Below are 21,474 nucleotides of genomic sequence, written 5' to 3'. Positions count from 1 at the left end.
AGGTCTGGTCTTGTTCTGACTGACACAGGACATATGTTAGTCAATATATGGTGGTATTGACCTTAATGCACTATTGACATACTTTTGATGGCCAGAGACAAAGGTCAACGTGGGGGGTCATAGAGGGTCGAGGGGATAATCATAGTGGCCTAGTCAATAACAGATATGCAGGTATTCAAGAGGGACACAAAGTCTTTCTTTTTAACAGGTTGTGTTAATTAAATCTATTTCCGATTTTTTATTAATTTGGTAGCCAACCTATTGTCCAATTGTCCCTTGTTACTGTGGAAGATTCGTTGCACAACCCCGCGATCCGGAAGAGAGAGCCGGCTGCTTGATTCGGGATTCGAACCGTCGACCCTGCGATCATTGGACGACCCGCTCTACCTCCTGAACCACAGCCGCCCCACCCCACTCTCTCTGGGATCCGGCCATACTCAGACCGGGGCGCGAACCCTGGTCCCTGATGTTGTCTCGTGTTTTAAACACATTTGTGATCTCAAGGTGTGCCTCCCTCTCCCACAGAACCCTCAGTCTAACAGTGTGTGTGTGTGTGTGTGTGTGTGTGTGTCTCCCACAGCCCCGGCAGCGTTGCGCGGCCGCTCCGAGCCCGGGGGCGAGGAGCGAGCAGGGGGGGGGGGGTCCCGGGGCGCGCAGGGGCGGTCAGCATCGCTGGAGCACCGTGAGCAGCCTGAGCGTGGACAGCGGCGTGGTGGGCCTCAGCGACGAGCGAGACGATGACGACGAGTCACGCAGGGTCCAGCACCGAGGCGGCGGCGGCGGCGCCGGGGGGGCGGAGGTGGAGCGCGTGGACAGCGGCATCGGACCGGGCCTGGCCCGGGGCTGGAAGAGACCCTCGGCCTCCCTCCGAGCATGGGAGGCCCGGCGGCCGTGTCCGGACTGCGGTCAGCGGGACCGGGAGGGCATGTGCGAGCGCTGCTCCAAGCTGCGCACCGAGCGCAAGGAGGCCATCTTGGAGTTCCTGAACACGGAGTCCAGCTACAGGGAGGACCTGCGCATCATCAAGGAGGAGTTCTACTGCCCCATGCAGAGCGCAGGCCTGCTGAGCACAGAGCAGCTGGCCGTGGTGTTCGGAAACGTTCAGGAGCTCATCGACCTCAACGAGCGCTTCACTGAACACCTGCAGGACAGCATCGACCAGGCCTTCGACCAGGTGACGCGAGCACGCACGCGCACACACACACACACACACACACACACACACACACACACACACACACATCAGTTGTTTGATTGTGCATGACATTGTGGTGTCACTCAGTAGATAACTTACTAGCTCTGTGTTCACGCAGGGCGATGAGGACCTTCTCACCGTGTGCATCGGGGAGATCTTCCTGGAGTTCGTCAACATGCTACCGGCCTTCCAGACCTACTGCCTTCAGCAGTCCACCTCGGTCAACATGCTCAACGCTCTGGAGAAGGACAAGGAGCTGCTCAGGTAGACAGGCCGGCAGACTGGATATATTACCTCAAACATCTACCGTCAGTAGTTTAGACTGGATATATTACCTCAAACATCTACCGTCAGTAGTTTAGACTGGAAATATTACCTCAAACATCTACCGTTAGTAGTTTAGACTGGAAATATTACCTCAAACATCTTCCGTTAGTAGTTTAGACTGGAAATATTACCTCAAACATCTACCATCAGTAGTTTAGACTGGATATATTACCTCAAACATCTACCGTCAGTAGTTTAGACTAGATATATAACCTCAAACATCTACCGTCAGTAGTTTAGACTGGATATATAACCTCAAACATCTACCGTCAGTAGTTTAGACTAGATATATAACCTCAAACATCTACCGTCAGTAGTTTAGACTGGATATATTACCTCAAACATCTACCGTCAGTAGTTTAGACTGGATATATTACCTCAAACATCTACCGTTAGTAGTTTAGACTGGATATATTACCTCAAACATCTACCGTCAGTCGTTTAGACTGGATATATTACCTCAAACATCTACCGTCAGTAGTTTAGACTGGATATATTACCTCAAACATCTTCGTTATATCTCAGTTCAGACTGAATATGTGCTGCCTGACCCTTGATTAACTGGCATTAACTGTCTTGTATCCTATGCCTGTAAAAAAAAATAATGATAATAATAATAAAAGCTATTTCACTTATTTCACATTGTTATGTTAAAGACAGGGTGTATTTTCCATATTTTTTTACTAAAAGGAAAAGGAATGGGTCTTATAGAGATATTTCTGCTTATTGGTGTCCTCATGTACTTAGTAGAGCTGCTAGTCTGAAGCTCTGAAGAAGAGTTGTCACTCTCATGGTATTATTCTTAATGGGAGAGAGGGGGCATCATCACTAATTCATAACTGAGCCAGTCTGGGAATAGAACTGAAGTCAGTACTCATCTTAGATCAGTGATTTCTCACTCAGTGACTCAGATTCTCTCAGCTTTGGAATTAGTTTCTACTTCTTCTTCTTTCTACTTTTACTTTCCAGGACACTGGTACACCATCTTGATTGATTAGTTTATAATCTCTCTCTCTCACTCCCTCACTCCCTCTCTTTCTCTCTCTCTCTTCTCTCTCTCTCTTTCTCTCTCTCTTCTCTCTCTCTCTCCCTCTCTCTCACTCCCTCTCTCTCTCTCTCTCTCTCACTCTCTCCCTCTCTCACTCCCTCTCTCTCTCTCTCCCTCTGTCTCTTTCTCTCTCACTCTGCCTCTCTCCATCACTCTGTCCCCCTCTTTCTCTCTCTCTCTTCTCTCTCTCTCTCTCTACTCACTCACTCCCTCTGTCTCTTTCTCTCTGACTCTGCCTCTCTTCATCATTCTGTCCCCCTCTTTCCCTCTCTCTCTCTCTTCTCTCTCTCTCTTTCTCTCTTTCTCTCTCTCTTCTCTCTCTTCTTTCTTTCTCTCTCTCTCTCTTCTCTCTCTCTCTCTTCTCTCTCTCTCTCTTTCTCTCTCTCTCTCTTCTCTCTCTCTCTCTCTCTCTCTCTTTCTCTCTCTTCTCTCTCTCTCTTCTCTCTCTCTCTTCTCTCTCTCTCTCTCTCTCTCTCTCTCTCTCTTCTCTCTCTCTTCTCTCTCTCAGGATCTTCCTGGACGTGTCTCAGAATGACAACACGGCGTTGCGTCGCATGAACCTGCGCTCCTTCCTCATGGCGCCGCTCCAGCGCGTCACCAAATACCCGCTGCTGCTCTGCCGTATCAGCCAGGCCACCACCGAGTGCCACCCGGACCACGGGCGCCTGCGCGAGGCCAAGAGCCGCGTGGAGTCCCACCTGGAGCACATCAACATGAAGACGCGTCAGGAGGGCGCCGTCACCTGGTCGCTGCGCTCCTTCCGGCGCGACAGCCGCAAGAACCGCGAGGTCATCAACATCGAGATGAGGGAGGTGTCGCTGAAGACGGTGGGCTGGGCCAGGGAGAGCACGCGCTTCGTCATGGAGGGCCCCCTGCAGCTGTCCCAGCCCACCGACGGGCAGTGGGTGAAGAAGGGCAGCAAGGCGCTCAAGTTCCAGAACGTGCAGAGCCTGCTCATGGTGCGGACGCAGAGGCCCGGGGACGGGGGTCCGGGGGGGCCGCAGAACGACGCCGGCGGCGCCCGGGGGGAGCGGGAGCAGCAGGAGCCCCCCAGGGAGAGCGTGCGCGACGGCGTGTTGGTGCTGATCAAAGACAAGAGCAGCGGGAAGTTGGCGGTGCTGCGAGAGCCCATCCGCCTGGCCAACTGCGTGGTGTCGGCGGAGCCGGACTGCGAGGACACGTTTGAGCTGCTGGACATCCGCCGGGAGGCCTTCGTGTTCCGGGCGTCGGACAAGTCGCGCACGCAGCAGTGGTTCCGCCAGATCAAGAGGTACTCGCGTGACCTGGGACCCTGGAGGAAGAGGCGCAACGCTCTGCCCAACATCATGATCAACACCAACCAGAGTCGGTCCTGAGGGTCAGGACCCCGGGGGAAGCTGTCCTGTCCCCTGCCTGAGTGGGCCTGGAGACCCCAGTGTACATAGACGGACAGGACCACCGCACTGAGAACACGGCCCAGCGAATAGCGAGTCCTCGAGCGGCCCGCGCTCACACGAAAAAGAGCACTTTTTTTTCTACACGACTGTAAGTGCGCCATACTGTATGAGGAGTATGTCGGGTTATTTTTCGTGTCAACCTGCAAACTACCAGACACTGATGACCCCCCCCCTCTGCCCCCCCCCAAAAAAAGAGATTTTGTTTGGGAAAACTGACGCCCTTGATTGTAAGACTGTGTTTTCATTGAACTGAAACGGTGTCTGTGTTGAAAAGCATGAATTGACATGATTGCAAAAAAGGGAGAAACTGTAGTTAAAAATGCACAACTGAGTGAAAAACTACTGTTATGTACAGCATACTGGCGACTTGGACCACAGTGGAGTTCCAAAGAGAGAGGTTTCTGACCGAGGTCAGTGGCTGACCTCTGGCCTTCCTTTACGTTGGTAGCATGGGACACTCCCAGGAGAGACGCAGACAGGCAGGTGAGCCGATAGGGTGGACCTGATAACGTGTATCACTGTGCTTGGGTCAACTCACAATGCAGCAATAATCTCTGCCATTTTCAAAAATAATAATTTTGTTGCTGAAGATGACGCCTGACGTTATTAACTGCGAAAAAGAAGAGTTTGTTTTCTTCATTTTTAGGTCACTTTATGAGAGAGGACTTCTAGACCTAACAGTGTTGTCAGCTGCTATGGGGCCGTTTCCCTTCCTGACACAAATTAACACGCTTTCAACAGAACCCGTCCCAACAGGTGTAACCAGTCCCACGTTACCGGAACCAACTGTAATTCTGTAATGTAGTCCACACACTCCTGACTCATTTTATTGGAAAACTACAAAATGTTGTGCCTTTTATGTTAGTTATCTTACCCCTGAATGAGCGTCTGTCACAGTAGCATTGAAAAGTGGGAAACGGCACCATGCTGCCCCCTGGCTGTGGGTGGCGGTATGGCACGTCAGCTGATCTGCACGTTGCAGGCAAAACTGCGTGTTAATAAGTGCCGGTACCCACCGATACTGTTCATGTGTGGTTGCAGGAGTTTCTCAGTAGCCTACTGTTGATCTGATATCCGCTATGGTGGGCAGGAACTCAAGCAGTAGGAAAGGAGTTGGGCCAGTGAGCTCCTGCCCAAGTCAAGGACTGCTTCTAGTAGACCTGGTCCAGGACCAGTTACTGCAACCCTTTTCACTGACGTGTGCTTATCCACTCCCCTACGCTGATTTACAAGCATAGTTCTGGTTTTAGCACAGGCTTTTAAAGCAAGAATTTGCAAATCCAATGAAATCCATGTGAGGGAGAGGAGAAATGCACACACCAGAGAGAGGGGTAGATTGGACCATCATGACTGTCTCATGATCTACCTGTGCCCTTATCTCGTGTGGTTTCCCTGGACTGTGTTTGTCGTTGGTCTGAAGGCTCTTCTTTCTGTTGGACGCACTTTATAATATTTCAATGGTATACTTGTTTCATGGTGTCAGGACTTCTCCAAGGTTATCTGCAATTTATGAAAAGCTTTACTCAGTTCTTCAATTGTTTATTTACGAACCTCTTTGTTAGAAAACCATAATTGCTCAGCTGAATGCAGCAGGTGAAGGCAAAACAGTTGTCTACCTATCATCCAAACCTAAACAACTCATGCAGTCTGATTGTTAGTGAAGGAGCACATGTAGCTAATCACTGTGTTGGGAGTTAAATGGTGTTCAGATACTGCCTCTGTTACTGCTGTCCTTCCAAAGGCGTCAACACTGTTAGAATTCTCTCAGCTTCCATAGTGTTCCAGATACCACAGTATAAGAGAAGGCACCATGTATGTTTGAGAAAAGCCCTTTCAATGTAGACCTGCTGAGCTGTACAACAGTTTTGTCCTCCATATTTTAAAGACTTAAAATGTAATATTTCCTTATGTAATATATTGTGGATTAAATTAAAAAGCTGTTAAATAAACATTTCTTTTCTTTTACCTTTTTATTTCTGGCAAGCAAATCAGGTAAATCAATTAAAAGACAAAAATGTGGTGCAAAGTAGAAATATTTATTTTGAACAAATGACCTTTTTTTATTTTATTATTAAGCAACCAATCCAACAAAGGCTCCTGAAATCAACTGGAATCGTTTTGGGAGCCTCACAACTTCACTCATTAATGGAAACAAATAGAGTTCCACAACATAGTGGCTCTAAGTATTACAGTTGAACTACACTAGTATGGTCTAAACTAGTATGGTCTAAACTAGTATGGTCTACTAGAAACACAGGCATGGAGGTGGCCATAAGGATGTATGAAAATCAACATTTTGGGCAGAGGTCTAAACAATGGCCTTTCCCCTTGGGTGAAATAAACATGGAAACTCAACACACAAATGATGACATCGCCCAACATTACAGCACAAGCCACATTCAGTGAGACGTGACAGGAGAAGCGCTTTGATGTTGGATGCAGGTGCATTTTCCCCCTCCCCTTCAAAACTACCCAGCTGCTGCGCTTTACAACCCAATGGACAGACTGTCACTTTCTCTCAATCACTCACACACACACTCACACACTCTCTCTCACACACACACACACACACACACACACACACACACACACACAGTCAAGTCTGTGGTAGGCTTCTGGGGTGTCAGGCCTCTGGTCCAGGTGAGGTCTCCTCTGTTCCAGCTGCCCCTTTCCTCCTCCTCCCTCCTCCCCCTCCTCCTCCTCCTCCTCCCTCCTCCTCCTCCTCTCCCTCCTCCTCCTCCCTCCTCCTCCCTCCTCCTCCCTCCTCCTCCTCAGGCCTGCTGCTCCTCCTTGGTCAGCCCCCGGATGGACAGGTCGTAGACCACCTCCTCTATCTTCTTCACGTCGTACTTCAGGCCGTCGTAGCGCTTCCTCAGCGGGTCGTTCTTCAGGTTGAGCAGGCGGAAGCCCGAGTCCAGCTCGTTGATGAAGTTGGAGATGCGGAGCGGCCGGGTGTAGTCCCCCGCCGTCACGCTGTTGACCGCCAGGCGAGACTGCGGAGAGGACGAGGGGCGGGAGAGATCAGGTCCAGTCACGCGTGCAGGATGGGAATCACGTCTGCCTGTCATCTTACAGCGGTTTCAATCAGCGCTCGGCTCGGACTAAAATAGGCCGTTTATAGGTACTGTTTATGTTTAGGTGCCGTTGCTCCACAATACTGTTGAGCTTCTAGAAGACGTTTCGAGCGTGAGGTGCCAGTACTCTGCCCAAGTCAAGCACCGGTGTCTCATTTACAATGGAGCCCTGGTCACACAGGATACGGTGTGATGTATGTAACCACGGCACCATTGTAAATGAGACCATGGACTCAATGGGCTCCCCTGGCTAAACAAATGTAAAGAAAAACAAGTGTCAATGGAGACTGAAGTGACTGAGTTCTCTCTCACCAGTTCACTGGCCATTATAAGCACACCAGCAAGGTAATCTTCAACATCCAGGTGGAATCCTTTCTCCCTGACCACTTCAACTGAGGGGTAAGGAAAGGAGGGGAGTTACTAAGTTACTACGGGGTAACAGACAGGTCAAGTAGGCAAAACGCAAGGAATTGCATTTGAGAGAGAGAGAGAGAGAGAGAGAGAGAGAGAGAGAGAGAGAGAAAGAGAGAGATCTTAACTCCAAAAAGGTGCTTCCGTCTGTCTTATTGTTTATTATTATTAATTGGGCTCCCAGCCTCACATGCACACACTTAGTCTTTTTAGTTGCGCTGTTTTAGCCAATGTTTGTCAGCTTTCACTTTCTTTGTGTGAATAAATAAACAAAAATGAGATGCTTACTATCTAGTATTTGGGCCACCTCCTCTCGAGTGACCAGGGCTTCACTCTCCAGGTAGACCACGAAGGCTGCCAGGAAGACCAGGCGCTGCAGCACGAACCGCCAGTGTTCATGGAACCTGCAGGATAATCCAACAACAACAACAGTCAACACATGAACAGGCCAACAATGTAAACTAGCCGTAATTGTAATACAAGTTGATAAAGATATGTTGTTGAATTTGGGACTAAAAGCTGCGTGGAAAGAGATGTATTTTCTGGAAAGCTCTGATCCTGGGATGTGAATAACCTGACGTGCCAGATGGTTTGCCTCACATAACCATCTGGGAACTGGGATTGAAACCAAACTGAGCCCAACCCGGCTGTACTGTACCTGTAGTACTGCTCCACAGGGAACTTGGTTTTGAGGTCTGACAGGTGTGTCCTGACTGTGCAAAACAACTCCCGAGCCTTGGTGCACTTACTAGGAACTGTTGGGGCAAAAGAGGAAAATTGGATACTCTGCACTAAGGTGCTCATCAAGTGTGCATGGTAGAAAGGTTCAACACAGCTTCTAATTGGACACTCACTCTCTTTGAAGCCACTTGTTTGGTGGACACTTTGGAGCAGAGTCAAGATTTCCCTCGCAGTCTGCTCCAAGACCTGCACCACCTTCCTGATGTCCTAAAAACAAGGGTTCAGTTTGAGGATGCATCAAGAGGTCATGAGTGATGATGATGATGATCATTAGTGAGGATGACTGCTGGTGCCAGTGATGCATCCACGGAGTTTCATTACTAATAACTAGCAAGCTGATTGCTGACTACACACCGTAGTGTTTACACCACCCTCAATTAATCAGGCACATGTAAATTCGGGTTCCCATTGCATGCATTGCTGGAGATTGTATATATCTGGCTAGGTAATAACACACAGAGTAGATAACGTGAATTAAAATGCAGTCTTGGTTGAAAACGAACCTCTCTTATATCTTGATCCGCACTCATGAAACCCTGTATACAACTGAACATTTCCGTAACAGACATATTATGCACTAGGCTTCACACTGAGTCCCTGTCAAAATAGTTCCTACTCAACAATAAAAACCCCAGCGTGCGCAAGAGAGCAGACTCGCTAAGGGTCCTTCCGTAAACAGTCGCATTGAGATGATGTCATCATCCACGCTATTGCACAACCATGGATGTATTAATAGAACTGGATACAGCCCAATACATCCTCTTTTTTTTTATATAAATCTTTATTAATCAAGGTACAAAACAGTACAAAATGTACAGTACAAAACAATACAAATTAGCAACAATCAATCAATACAAAGAATGAAATAAAACAAATTTAAAAATAATACAAGAGCCAGGGTACATATATCAAGCCTTTCACACAAACAAATCAAAGAAGGTGCACAAACTCACTGTCTTCGTAGCCTTCTTATTATTGGAGGAAAAAATAGTCTTTAGCCCAATACATCCATGATACAGCCACTCCATTCACTGACCACTATCACAAATGAAACCCTATTGAACCGCGCCATCTTGGCAAATTTGTAGTCATTTGACTTTTGTACTTGCGCAGTTGTGCTTTTCTGGTTCACGTTTATGTGAAATGCAATGAAAACCGCTTGGATATTAACCTGTTTTTGTCAAATATATCCATTGGAGACATTTTTTTTTTATCCAGGCATCTTAGTTTTAACAGGTTAATTATAGCTGAAGATGTTTTGTTTGCTAGTAGATGGTATTCATTCCGTTCGCGATAACGTTATCGCAGCCAGGCTAAATTCCTCCAGGGAGCCAGTGACCGGCGAGTTGAAGAGCGTCACTCCCCGCCAGCAGGAGCTTTGGCCGCTGCTACCGCATCTCGGATAACCCGCTGAGTTCGTGGCTGCTATTTCACATGCTACCTGAATCACTGGGCAGACACACAATTTAAAGACAAAACTTGGCCAATTCTTGGACCATTTCCCTTGACTTCATCTTCTTCAGCTTTGAGGAAAATCAAACACCTGACTTTACTGTGTCAAGTCGCCTCGATGACCCGAGGTTCCCTGTCTCCTCCCGGCCTGGTCCCTCTTCTGACCCCCTCTCCTCCCGGCCTGGTCCCTCCTCTGACCCCCTCTCCTCCTCCCTGGTCCTTCTGACCCCCTCTCCTCCTCCCTGGTCCCTCTGACCCCCTCTCCTCCTCCCTGGTCCCTCTGACCCCCTCTCCTCCTCCCTGGTCCCTCTGACCCCCTCTCCTCCTCCCTGGTCCCTCTGACCCCCTCTCCTCCTCCTCCCTGGTCCCTCTGACCCCCTCTCCTCCTCCTCCCTGGTCCCTCTGACCCCCTCTCCTCCTCCCTGCCTGGTCCCTCTGACCCCCTCTCCTCCTCCTCCCTGCCTGCTGCCATATGGAAATATATAATTGTGTGTAAAGAAATAAAATAACTCTGCGTTTTGTCCTTCTTCACTGTCCTCAAATGTTCTCTCATATCTCTTTTTGTAGGAAGCAGATCTCTCTGGGCTGGCCCTAACCAATCAGCAGGTCAGATCTCTCTGGGCTGGCCCTAACCAATCAGCAGGTCAGATCTCTCTGGGCCGGCCCTAACCAATCAGCAGGTCAGATCTCTCTGGGCTGGCCCTAACCAATCAGCAGGTCAGATCTCTCTGGGCTGGCCCTAACCAATCAGCAGGTCAGATCTCTCTGGGCTGGCCCTAACCAATCAGCAGGTCAGATCTCTCTGGGCTGGCCCTAACCAATCAGCAGGTCAGATCTCTCTGGGCTGGCCCTAACCAATCAGTATCAGTCACAATCAGCTGTAGTTTAGCTGAGTATTTTCATGATTTAATCATGTGGGCTAATTTCATAAATGTTTAGGCTTGTAGGTGCAGCTGCTACAACTCTATCTCTAATGTATTTTGTACCACGGTAAACTAGAGGGCTGATAGTAGCCCAGCAAAATCAATCAGAAACTCGAAAAGTTTCGAAAAAGTCTGGATAAGGCTATGCAACCCTGGCTGACTCCATTGCAAGTCATCAGACAGAGTGTATTGTGCAAGTCATCAGTGTATTGTGCAAGTCATCAGAGGGGCGGGGGCAGGGGGGTGGGGGCCGGCCGGGAGGTGGGCGTCTCTTTTTGAGGGGTCAAAAAGAGCCCTCAAAAAGACCTCACAAGCCAAAAAGGTGTGGGCACACCTGTCCTACTGCTATGAAGTTGTGCGCAAAAATAAGTTTAGCTAGTTTTATATAGCCTATGCCTTAGACGGAAACAACCTGTGTCTGCAGAACTTTGTTACCCATCCTAACCGACTGCATCTTTACAAGAGGGACACGGTAAGTGGGAAGCATTTTTGTGTGAGGGCTAAAAAACGAGAGAAATACATATGCTTAGAAATTCATTGTTAGTCAAAAGACTGACTAAAACTGAATCAAAATTTGCTGTCAAAATTAAGACTGTATAGTCTTAACCAATCAGATTGCTTGGTCGGAACTACGTATCTCATATGCAGCAACATAGGCCTATTACAGCTATCAGACTAGGCCAGGTTACAGTAGACGAGTTGTGTTGCTGTTACCTCCCTGGTATTCCGTTATATTTGAGTTTCTATCCATAATAATGTAGCTACACTTTCTAGAGAGCAGCAGCATCCCCACAAACTCATCGGACTTTGTGTTGCCATTCTGCCCCCTAGCTCTGGTCCAGGGCGGGTCCTGGATCTCTCGCCAGCGCCCTGCCAGGATCCATTTATTCCATTCATTTTTTCACTGTCAATCTGCTCTTCAGTATCTACAAATAGCCTAGTATTGTTTTATTACCGAACTGACCGTTTTCGAATGATGAAAGCCTTTTTGGTTCGGAACTACATGTTGTATCCTATACATGATATTATGCCTATATTAGTATTTTATATTATATATATTCTATACATGACATTATGCTTATTTTTGTCAGTGCTCAGCGTTGTCAAATCTCCATGTGTGTTTGGTATCCCTCTTAGTATATCATACCATGTGTGTTTGCTATCCCTCTTAGTATATCATACCATGTGTGTTTGGTATCCCTCTTAGTATATCATACCATGGTGGACACGGTATTCATGGCAGAGCCGGTGTGTCTGATTGAGAACGACGGTGACGGGAATATGCGCGTGGTCCCCAGTGCCCTGGACATCCTGAACCAGATTGACCAGCATGTGGTGGTGGTAGCTGTGGTGGGTTTGTACCGCACTGGCAAGTCTTACCTCATGAACAAGCTGGCCGGCAAGAGCAAAGGTGGGCACACCGTCTCCTTCCTCGCAAAACAATTCATATATTTCATTTCATTTCAAACCTTTATACTCTAAAGCATTGAGGATTCCTCACAGTGATGACAAGTTTACAGAAATATCAACAAAACAAATGTAATATAGCCTACAATAATAATGAAAACAGTTAGGCCTACACGTCAAGGTACAAAGCTATGAATTTAAACTCTGTGACGGAGTTAGAGTCTGTTAGGTATTCCACATTAAGCTACAGAGTAGACAGAGTCCAGTTGTCACATAATGTCTATAGATCAGCAGTGTCCAATACGTCGATCACGATCGACCAGTAGCTATGCTGGCATGATTTCGAGCCATTAAAAAAGCCATACAAAATAGTGACTTGACAAATTGCAGTCACATCACCTTTCTTGTCCAAATGAGCAACTTTTTCGTCCTGCTACTTTGTAGGCTACAAGCGTGACAGTCTTGTGCTGTAGTTTAGCTGAGTATTTTCATGATTTAATCATGTGGGCTGATTTCATCAATGTTTAGGCTTGTAGGTGCGGCTGCTACAACTCGTTTTATTCGATCTATTTTGTACCATGGTAAACTAGAGGGCTGATAGTAGCCCAGCAAAATCAATTAGAAACGTGAAAAAGTCAGGATTATGCAAACATGGCTGATCCATTCAGTGCAAGTAATCAGTGTATTGTGTTGTGTGATTGAGTCATCTAAGTAGGCTAAAGACACTCTGTTCTGACAACTAGCTGACTGTTACCTGTTAAGCGCAGTAGTAAAAGTTTAACTTAAAAAACACAGTGATGCACATAATAAAAGCTGTTATGTTTCATTACACTATAGCTGATGATCAGCAATTGGGCTAAAATACAGTGATTGGCTACATTAATTAAAGCAAAAACTGTTGTTTTCATGCTATACCCTCCATTTTCAAGGATTTGCTCTTGGAGCCACCATTCAGGCCAAGACGAAGGGCATCTGGATGTGGTGTGTGCCTCACCCCGATAAAGCTGACCACACTCTGGTGCTGCTGGACACAGAGGGACTGGGGGATGTAGAGAAGGTGAGGGGTCAAAGTTCTGTTAACTGATGTCCGACCTGGGTTAATTACCACAGTCTATGCAAATATTGTCAAATTGTGCACTTGATTCGTCTTACCCAGCGCAAAGAAACCAATGGAGTGCCACAAGAGCCACGTGTTAGGCAAATCAAATGCACCTCAGTTATTTTAAAATACCTTTAAGTAATTGAACAATGTTATTGATTCAGATCAGACTGATATTACTGTACATAGTAAATGTTGTGTGTTCTATTTCATAGCAGAGTCAAAGGTGGGGTTGGCGATTTGGCTCAGAACGTTTTGCCATGTTTTGCAATTCTCTTTACATCCCTAGAGCAATTAATAAATAAAATGATCTGTCAGAATCATTCAGTTTATTTGCAGAGTACATTTTCACATACTAGGAATTTGACTCAGTGGATGATGGAGATGACTTATAAAAAGAAGCACAATACAACAAGAGAAGTTAAACAATAAAAAGATATACAAATATATACACAATAGAAGTGAAGTAGTAAGGCTATATATATTATGCAGCTGTTAGGGTTTGGTATCGAAAACGGCACTAACCAAATTATCTACCGAGTATCGGGTGTTTTGGGGGAGTTTTTGGAAGATGCGGTAACCAGGATGAGAGGGGTCATTCAAACTTTGGATTTTGGATTAACACTAACTCTTCCTTCTTTGTTTCCAGGGCGATGAGAAGAATGACTGTTGGACCTTTGCACTGGCTGTTCTCCTGAGCAGTACTCTGGTGTACAACAGCATGGGCACCATCGACAACACTGCCTTGGAGAAACTACAGTATCCTGTATATCTGTATTAAGAGAGTAGATGTTTTGAAGCACAGTAGACCAACACACTGTCACAGGTGCTGGAAAACCAGGTGGTTGTGGTGATGTGGTGTCCATTTCAATTACCTGTCATTGAGGCTTTCAACCACCGCTGTTAATTCATTTTATTTTTCATTTAACCTTTATTAATTTAACCAGACAAGCCAATAGGAACAAATTCGTATGAACAATAGCGGCCTGGCAAAAGTCAAAGCCTCTTGAGGGAAGGGGGGAGGGGCTAAAAGGAATGTAAAAAGTTAAAATGAATAAAAAACAATCAGCAGCGCACATCCAGACATTTCATCACCGTTAAATGACAGCAGAACACAATTATTCACAACACACCCTCTACTTACACACAATCACATCTTCAAGCAATACAGTAAAGATGTAGTTGTATTTTTATTTTCATATATAACTATTATTAGACATTTTAAACAATGTTTTCCAGTCCGAGCACACTGGATGCCACAAAAAGACAAAATGAAGGATGTACAAAAATATATTCACCCACGTGTCCCTCATGAGAAAATGTTTTAGGTTAATTTGATCCTCAACCCCACCACCTACAGCTATGTCACAAAACTGACTGAGCACATCAAGGTGAAGTCCAAGCAGGGAGAGGAGGATGAATCGTGTGACTACATGCGATTCTTTCCTTCTTTTGTGTGGGCCGTTCGAGACTTCTCCCTGGAGCTGAAGCTTGATAAACCCATAACAGCAGATGAGTATCTGGAGAACGCCCTGAAGCTGAAAGAAGGTAAGAAGAACTCAATCTGAGCAGGAACTTACAACAGACGTACAACAATTAATTGCATTTGAATCTATGTTGACCACCCTTCAAGTCTCAAATGGCCTTGAGAACGGTGTTTCCAGTTTCCTGAACACAGAAAAGACTTGTCCTAGACAAAAATTAATTGAACAACATACCCTTTGAAAAATTCTTAGTTCTAGACTAGACTAGACTTACAGTATGTGGAAGTCGCCCGTATTCCTGTTCTATAGATGGCATATCTTGACCCTCACATTTGTATTTCTATTCCCAAGGTGAGCATAATGCTCTATACAACCTGCCTCGCAGCTGCCTCCAGAGCTTCTTCTTCCCTCGCTGGTGCTTCGTGTTTGATCGTCCGACTGATACAGAGAATTTAAAACGCATGGATGAGCTGACCGATGATGACCTGGAACCAAACTTTGTCAAACAGTCCAAGGCCTTCTGTTCCCACATCTTCACCAACGCCAAAGCCAAGACCTTAAAAGGCTCCATTAAGGTTACCGGCAGGTGTAAGTTTGACCAAAAACATAACTTCTATAGATATGTTAGATATGAACTTTATTTTTGTACTTGATACTGAAAATTATTGTCACACCACAACCTTTTTACCTTCTCATTGAACCAACAGCTACAGTGGTACACCTGACATAGTGTTGAACGATGACTAGTGTAGACACATCCAAATAAATCAGCCAGGTGCAGTGTCTATAAACAAAGCATTAAATAGGAAATAAAGGCCCACACACTGGAATATACTATATAACTACAACTATATACTACTAATCCTTCATGATCATCATGATTGTCCAAAGTTAGCCTGTGTTTCTAAACCTAACCCTAACCTGTTTCTGTCCCACAGTGTTGGGGAACCTGGCAGTAGCCTACATAGACACAATCTGCAGTGGGAAGGTCCCTTGCTTGGATAATGCTGTGTTGGCACTAGCAGAAATTGAAAACTCCAACGCTGTTGAGCGTGCGAGGGTGTTCTACCAGAAGAATATGACAGATTGTGTGGTGTACCCCACTGAGACCCAGGAGGAGCTGTCTGAAATTCATGCCCAGAAAGAGAAGGAGGCTTTGGCCATCTTCATGAAAACCTCCTTCAACGATGAGGGCCAGAAGTACCAGACCAAGCTCGGGGTGTGTGTGTACCTAGAAAGCATCCTATAGATGTGCATTGTCCTCTGATAGGCTTTATCTGGGAATATTACTCAATATTTTGATTCTATAGGTCAGAGTTGGGCAAGGGAGTGAAGGTAAGTTGACAAGGTGGTGCTTTATGCAAAATCTTCAGGAAAAATCTTCAGTATTTCATTCAGGACTAGGCAAAATTACAGTAAGTAGGTAAGGTAGGTGGGTGGGTGGGTGGGAGGTAGAGTAGATCGGTCAGTCGTCCAGTGAAATTTCCCCTTGGGTCAGTCGATCGGTTGGTACTGTATTAATCCCCAAGGGGAAATTGCACTATTACAGCCATATTCAAGGGACATCAACAAAGATTAAGAAATAAAGTACAAGCAATGCAAGAACAAATATAATATACAATACTTTATACAGAAATGTATATACAGACTAGCCTACTGTACAATCGTGTCAAGGAGTGCAATATAAAAGAAATGTTAATATAGAGATGAACTGTACAATCATGCTACAGAAATAACTTTGCTTGCTAACTCTAATAAGTGTTTAACAAGGGGGTAGATCCTGGGGATGCATAGGTTGCGTAAACAAAGATGTGCAAGATGCAAGATTCCAGTGTCAAATACTAATGGGATTGTTTAACATATAGTTGTTTTTCAATCATCCAAACTCCAGTTGATTCATCCAGACGAGCTTGTTAGTAGTGTTCGTGGAAAGGGATCGACACTATGAGGAACTTACTGTAAACAACAGAAAATATAGCTGCAAGCAGCAATAACGGGGCCAAGCGCAACAAACACATCACAGGCAAAAAGCAAAAGACGCCACAGCCACATTTGAGCTATGTGGCCATTGATGTCAATGAAAATACAATGAAAGCGCAATGGGGGTGTTGTTGCACAAAAATGCTTATAGCAACATCAAAATGTAATCTGAAAATTTTGTGTTCAATGAATCAGTTGTAGAGCATGCCATGACCAACCCTTACAAGTAATATGAACCCCATTTGGCCACAGGGGGCACCACAGCAATTCATTGCATTTTAGACACTTTTTAAGCATTTTGGCTTGTTAAAGCACTACACTGTGGCCAATCAGCTTCATCTTTCTACATTGAACATTAGGCATGCCCTGGTATGACTATACCAAGTTTCGGAAAAATCTGCATGGCGTTTAGGCCAAACCAGGAAATGAGCTCTTTAACGCCCCGATTTGTTTTGATCGGTTCAATAATGGAGGGTTAGCCTCTGTTTATCTTTGTTGATATGCCAACAAAGTTTCATGGTATTCTGTGCAACCCTTCAGAACTTATACACCTTCATGTGAAAAGCCACGCCCTCTGCAATATTCATTGGCTCATAGTGGCTCTTTTAATCAACTTTTCAAACTTATGCCAAGATGGAAGTTTAGATCTTTCTTAGGTCTTTAGATTGGGTCTACCGAGTTGAAGAAGAAAAAAATCGGAATTAATTTGTAAAGAAGCAAAATGTTGAACTATGCCTTTAATGTACAGTATGTCGTTCCTAAGTAGTTTTTACAACTTTGTACCAATTATTTTTCAGGAGGTGCTTCAGGCAGAGTACAAACAGATCTGTGAGAAGAACTGCAAGGCGTCCCAGGAGGTGTGCGATGGGTTAATCGAGCTTATCTTCGCCCCCGTTGAGGAGAAACTGGGTTCCGGAGCTTACATGACACCCGGTGGATACCAGAATTACAACACCGACCTCAAATTTTTGACCACTGTGTACAGGTCAGAGTTGGGCAAGGGAGTGCAGGTAAGTTGACAAGGAGGTGCTTTACATTTTTGAATGGTTCAAACAAGTGAAGTATTCACCAAGTGAGAAGTTAGAAGCTGCAATGTAATAGTGTAATAGCGTGTGACCAGTTTGCAAGTGAGAGTTTACAGGTTTTATATATATATATATATATATATATAATATGTATAATATATTATATATATAATATGTATAATATATTATATATATAATATGTATAATATATTATGTGTATGATGTATAGCTTCCTCTTCGTTTGGGTAGGTTGGTTGATTCGTCCTCCCTATTATTTTAGGAAAGGTGACTTATCCAGCTCAGTAATGTTAGGTAGTGGATGACAGACTTACGATAGGGTAAATATTAGCTTGCTAACATTAGCCAGCTCACGCTACCACTGCAGGATGGAAATAGGATGGAGGAAAATATGGTGGATATAATAATTGAAAGAAAACTATTGTGGCTTTTGTTCACTGAATTGTTCCTGTCTCCTGTACACGTGATGTTTATTTGTGAATAATGAAACAAATATAGCCCCATAGATGTCTCCATTGCTAACAGTTGTTGTTTAAATGCTTATTTCATTATTTCGCTTAATTTCAAAAGGTAGGCTATTTATTCTGAATCAACCAACATTACTTTCAATAAACAAAGATTCTCCCAACAAGTAATTTAAATATTAGCTTAACGTGACTTCCTTGAGAACTCTCACACTGAAGCTAATTTGCTAATGCTAACATATAATAATTTGCTAATGCTAACAGCAGCACTAACCAGACCTTTAGTTATTCTTACTGCAATTAACCAAATTTTCAAAGTTTACAACCATAACTGTATGCATTTTACTACAAAGTAATCTATCATACCAGTAGTATCCCTGAAGTCACCCAAAACATTGATGCCTTCCTCTTTCAAGCGATGACGTCATCCAGCTTACAACTTACCCATAATGTTGTTGATTGATGAAGAACATTTTCAGCTGATTCCACGCTGTCTCTTGTTCCAGCGTTAGCAGCATGCTAATGCTAGCACAATACAGTGGAAATGGCTAGAATTCAAAGAAAACTCACTTAAACTCTCCACAGTGCACCCAAATCATATATTAAGACAGTCTGTTTGGGACTCATTTGAGTTTATATACCATCATTTTTGAAGTTCAACTATTGTTGAACCCATTCCTTTGTTCTGACCTATGGCTCTATAGGGAGTTGGAACGATATGTACTGTAACTAGCCGGCACTATTGTCTTTACAACAACAAGGAACAGAGAGTGGACTATTCTCTTACTATCAACACAAGTTGCAATGACCATGTTCGAAAGGGATGTCTGACTTTGATGAGGAGTTTAGTTTATCTGGCAATCCTTATCCTACTTGTTTGGAGTATTTAAAGGTGTTCTTTGAATGCTAGCTATTTCGATTCAATTGCACTAGCATTAGCATGCCGCTAACGCCCGAAAGAGAGATGGCATGGAATCAGCTGAAAATGTTCTCCATCAAATCAAACTTTATTTGTATAGTGCATTTCATACACAGAAGCAACACAATGCACTTTACAGAGAGCAATGGAGAGGTGGGCATAGGTCCTTCCCCTACATATTCCACAGAGAAGCAAAAAAGCAAAAAAACAGTTTCACCCTGGGGCCAGAAAAGTGAGCTGTAAAAATTCTTCTCTGACCTCTCTCAATGAGACGATGGAGCCAGGAAAATGTTTATCTATTGGCTAAGAACATATCCAGAGCAGTAAACATGGGCTAAATACTTCTTAAGAGAGACTTGACTAACAGTAGAGTGCACATATAGTTACAGAGAAGTTGCCTACATGGTCGGCCATTATGTGTTAGCTATCCCTGTAGGCTCTAATATGATATTTAAGTGAATCATATAACAAAACACTTAGCAGAACAGGCTCATAGAAAATACCGCAAAGCAGAGGTGGGGAGACAGAAAGCAGAGAGCCAAGAGTAAGAAGGGGTTGGGTTGGCTGGATAGAGACCACTGACGACACAGAGTGTGAAGGAGCTAGTCATGAGGAGGCAGGGGACCTTTCCAGGAGCCTTATGTAGACCTTGGACGGGGGGGGGGGGGGGGGTACTCCAGGACCTGCCACGGTGGCCTGCAGGAGACACTATGGAGGAGGGAGTAGCACAGGGTTAGTGGCTCTGCTGAATCAATCAACAACCTTACGGGTAAGTCGTAAATGAGACTATGACCAAAATTCTGAACTACCCCTTTAAGCTATAGTGGAGAACAGCTCCTCCTGTGGGCATAGAAGAGAATATCTCACCTGCGTCTCTCGCTTTCCTCAGGCTCTCTTTAGCAAGGAATCAAACAAGATTTTAGTTTTGACTTTACAATGTGTGTGTGTTCCAGGCTAATGAGGTGCTGAAGGTATACCTGGATGGGAAGGAAAGCTTTGGACAGGCCATACTGGCAGCAGACAAGAACCTCACTGAAAATCAGCGGCGGGCAAAAGGTGATTTGAGTGTCTTCATCCCCATAATACCTGTCCTGGAACTGGACAAAGAGAGCTTACCTTCACCTTTCTCTCTCCCTGTAGAGGAGGAGGCGAAAAGGGAGCAGGCTGAACGAGAACGTAACGCCGCAGCAGAGAAACTCAAGGTCCAGGAGAAGTTGATGGAAGACCAGAAGACAAGCTTCGAGCAGCATGTCAACCAGTTGAAGGAGAAGATGGAGGGCGACAAAGAAAGAGCCAAAGCAGACTTTAACAGAGTTCTGGAGGCCCAACTCAAGGTAAGACAGAATAAGACCACAAACACACATACAGTACATGCACCAAAGCATGCAAGCAACTTGCACGAACACACACTTTTAGTTCGTGCTAAAAATAAACTAAGCCAACAGTTTTCAAAACATTTACCTTCATTCCAACACTATATAACATCACTGTATCTAAAGTACATCTGCAAAATGTCTGTTTGTTTTTTTTACACTTCAGCAACAAAGCAACCTTCTCCGGCAAGGCTTCGAAGACAGAGCACGCCAAATGGAAAGCCAGATTGATCGAATGAGGAGTGCGAAGAGGGAAGTGGTTGTTGTTCGACACCCTGTTTGTGTAATTTCTTAAAGGATCTTCCCAACAAAATAGTTTTATTGAGATCTGCATTAATTTAATGTATTGATTCCAATAAGATGAAGAAGATGAATTTGTTTGTTAGTGTTATTGGATAAGATGAGATGAGACTTTATTGATCCCCCCAGGGTGAAATGTTAGATCTATCACAGGTGTAGTGATAGTGTAGTGTAATGCTGCATTCCAGTTGCCTGGGAAGTAGGAATTTGAAGTTGGGAATGACATCGCATCCGAGTTGACTGTGTTCCAGAGACAACAAGGAGACAACCCCAATTTCACCTGATCTTTGTACTGTAGTTCTAGCCGAGTTAGTAATACCTAATCATTATGATGCTGTATTGTAGTTCTGAAAAACATTTGAACAGTAGCCTATCATTATACTATCAAATAAGTGCACCGTAAACATGCTTTCCCCATGTTCATTTGTGGTAAGGAAGGTGTATTTTCTTCATGAATATGAATATACAAAATGTTTTAAGTGTTACAATAAAGTATTCTGTATCTCATCATATGTGCACCAGTCAGTTTTTGCTTGTGTCGTGTTAACCATTTCAACTGAGTTACACCAACAAAGTGCATGAATGAGCGTAGGCCTGTGCTCTCCGAGCACCCTTTCTAGTTCATACTGTGACGTGAATGAGCCATATTGGGACTCATTATCAATCAAGTGACGCAATGACGGACTCAGTTGACTGAATTGATTACAGGTGGGACGGATTGCAGCCAGATAAGACTGGGACAGCATGGGGCTGCTGTGGCTGGGCACTCTTGTGGGGAGGCTGGCTGGTCGCCACCAA

At 44.9% G+C, this 21,474-nt stretch overlaps 3 protein-coding genes across 3 annotated transcripts in view; 2 read left to right on the top strand and 1 right to left on the bottom strand.

Annotated features, from left to right (window-relative positions):
* arhgef49 (Rho guanine nucleotide exchange factor 49) overlaps positions 1-3,925 on the top strand; it is a gene marked incomplete at both ends in the record, with an annotated part of 15,987 nt that extends 12,062 nt beyond the window's left edge. Inside the window, 3 exons of the mRNA XM_084452069.1 lie at positions 622-1,174; positions 1,314-1,459; positions 3,079-3,925. Coding sequence (XP_084308195.1) covers positions 622-1,174; positions 1,314-1,459; positions 3,079-3,925 — 1,546 coding nt within the window. The remainder of the gene's footprint in view (positions 1-621; positions 1,175-1,313; positions 1,460-3,078) is intronic.
* A 2,852-nt stretch (positions 3,926-6,777) lies between these two features.
* tsn (translin) lies at positions 6,778-8,869 on the bottom strand (the record flags this gene model as incomplete). Its single annotated transcript, XM_084452068.1, has 6 exons — positions 8,736-8,869; positions 8,346-8,439; positions 8,150-8,246; positions 7,780-7,895; positions 7,393-7,472; positions 6,778-6,999 (listed from the first exon to the last, which is right to left on the bottom strand). The coding sequence occupies exons 1-6, from the start codon at positions 8,799-8,801 to the stop codon at positions 6,778-6,780; spliced, it is 675 nt and encodes a 224-aa protein (XP_084308194.1). The 5' UTR covers positions 8,802-8,869.
* Positions 8,870-11,825: 2,956 nt separating this feature from the next.
* Positions 11,826-20,960, top strand: LOC311320336 (guanylate-binding protein 1-like; the record flags this gene model as incomplete). Its single annotated transcript, XM_084452067.1, has 10 exons — positions 11,826-12,018; positions 12,944-13,071; positions 13,763-13,872; positions 14,474-14,661; positions 14,949-15,185; positions 15,536-15,816; positions 17,375-17,587; positions 19,957-20,059; positions 20,144-20,337; positions 20,928-20,960. 10 exons carry the CDS (start codon positions 11,826-11,828, stop codon positions 20,958-20,960), a joined length of 1,680 nt encoding a protein of 559 aa, XP_084308193.1.
* Between the last annotated feature and the right edge of the window lie 514 nt (positions 20,961-21,474).

The sequence above is a fragment of the Borostomias antarcticus genome (genome assembly GCF_949987555.1).
Source record: "Borostomias antarcticus genome assembly, chromosome: 17".
In the NCBI taxonomy this organism is placed as follows: Eukaryota; Metazoa; Chordata; class Actinopteri; order Stomiiformes; family Stomiidae; genus Borostomias; species Borostomias antarcticus.
This window is presented reverse-complemented; position numbering and strand designations above follow the sequence as displayed.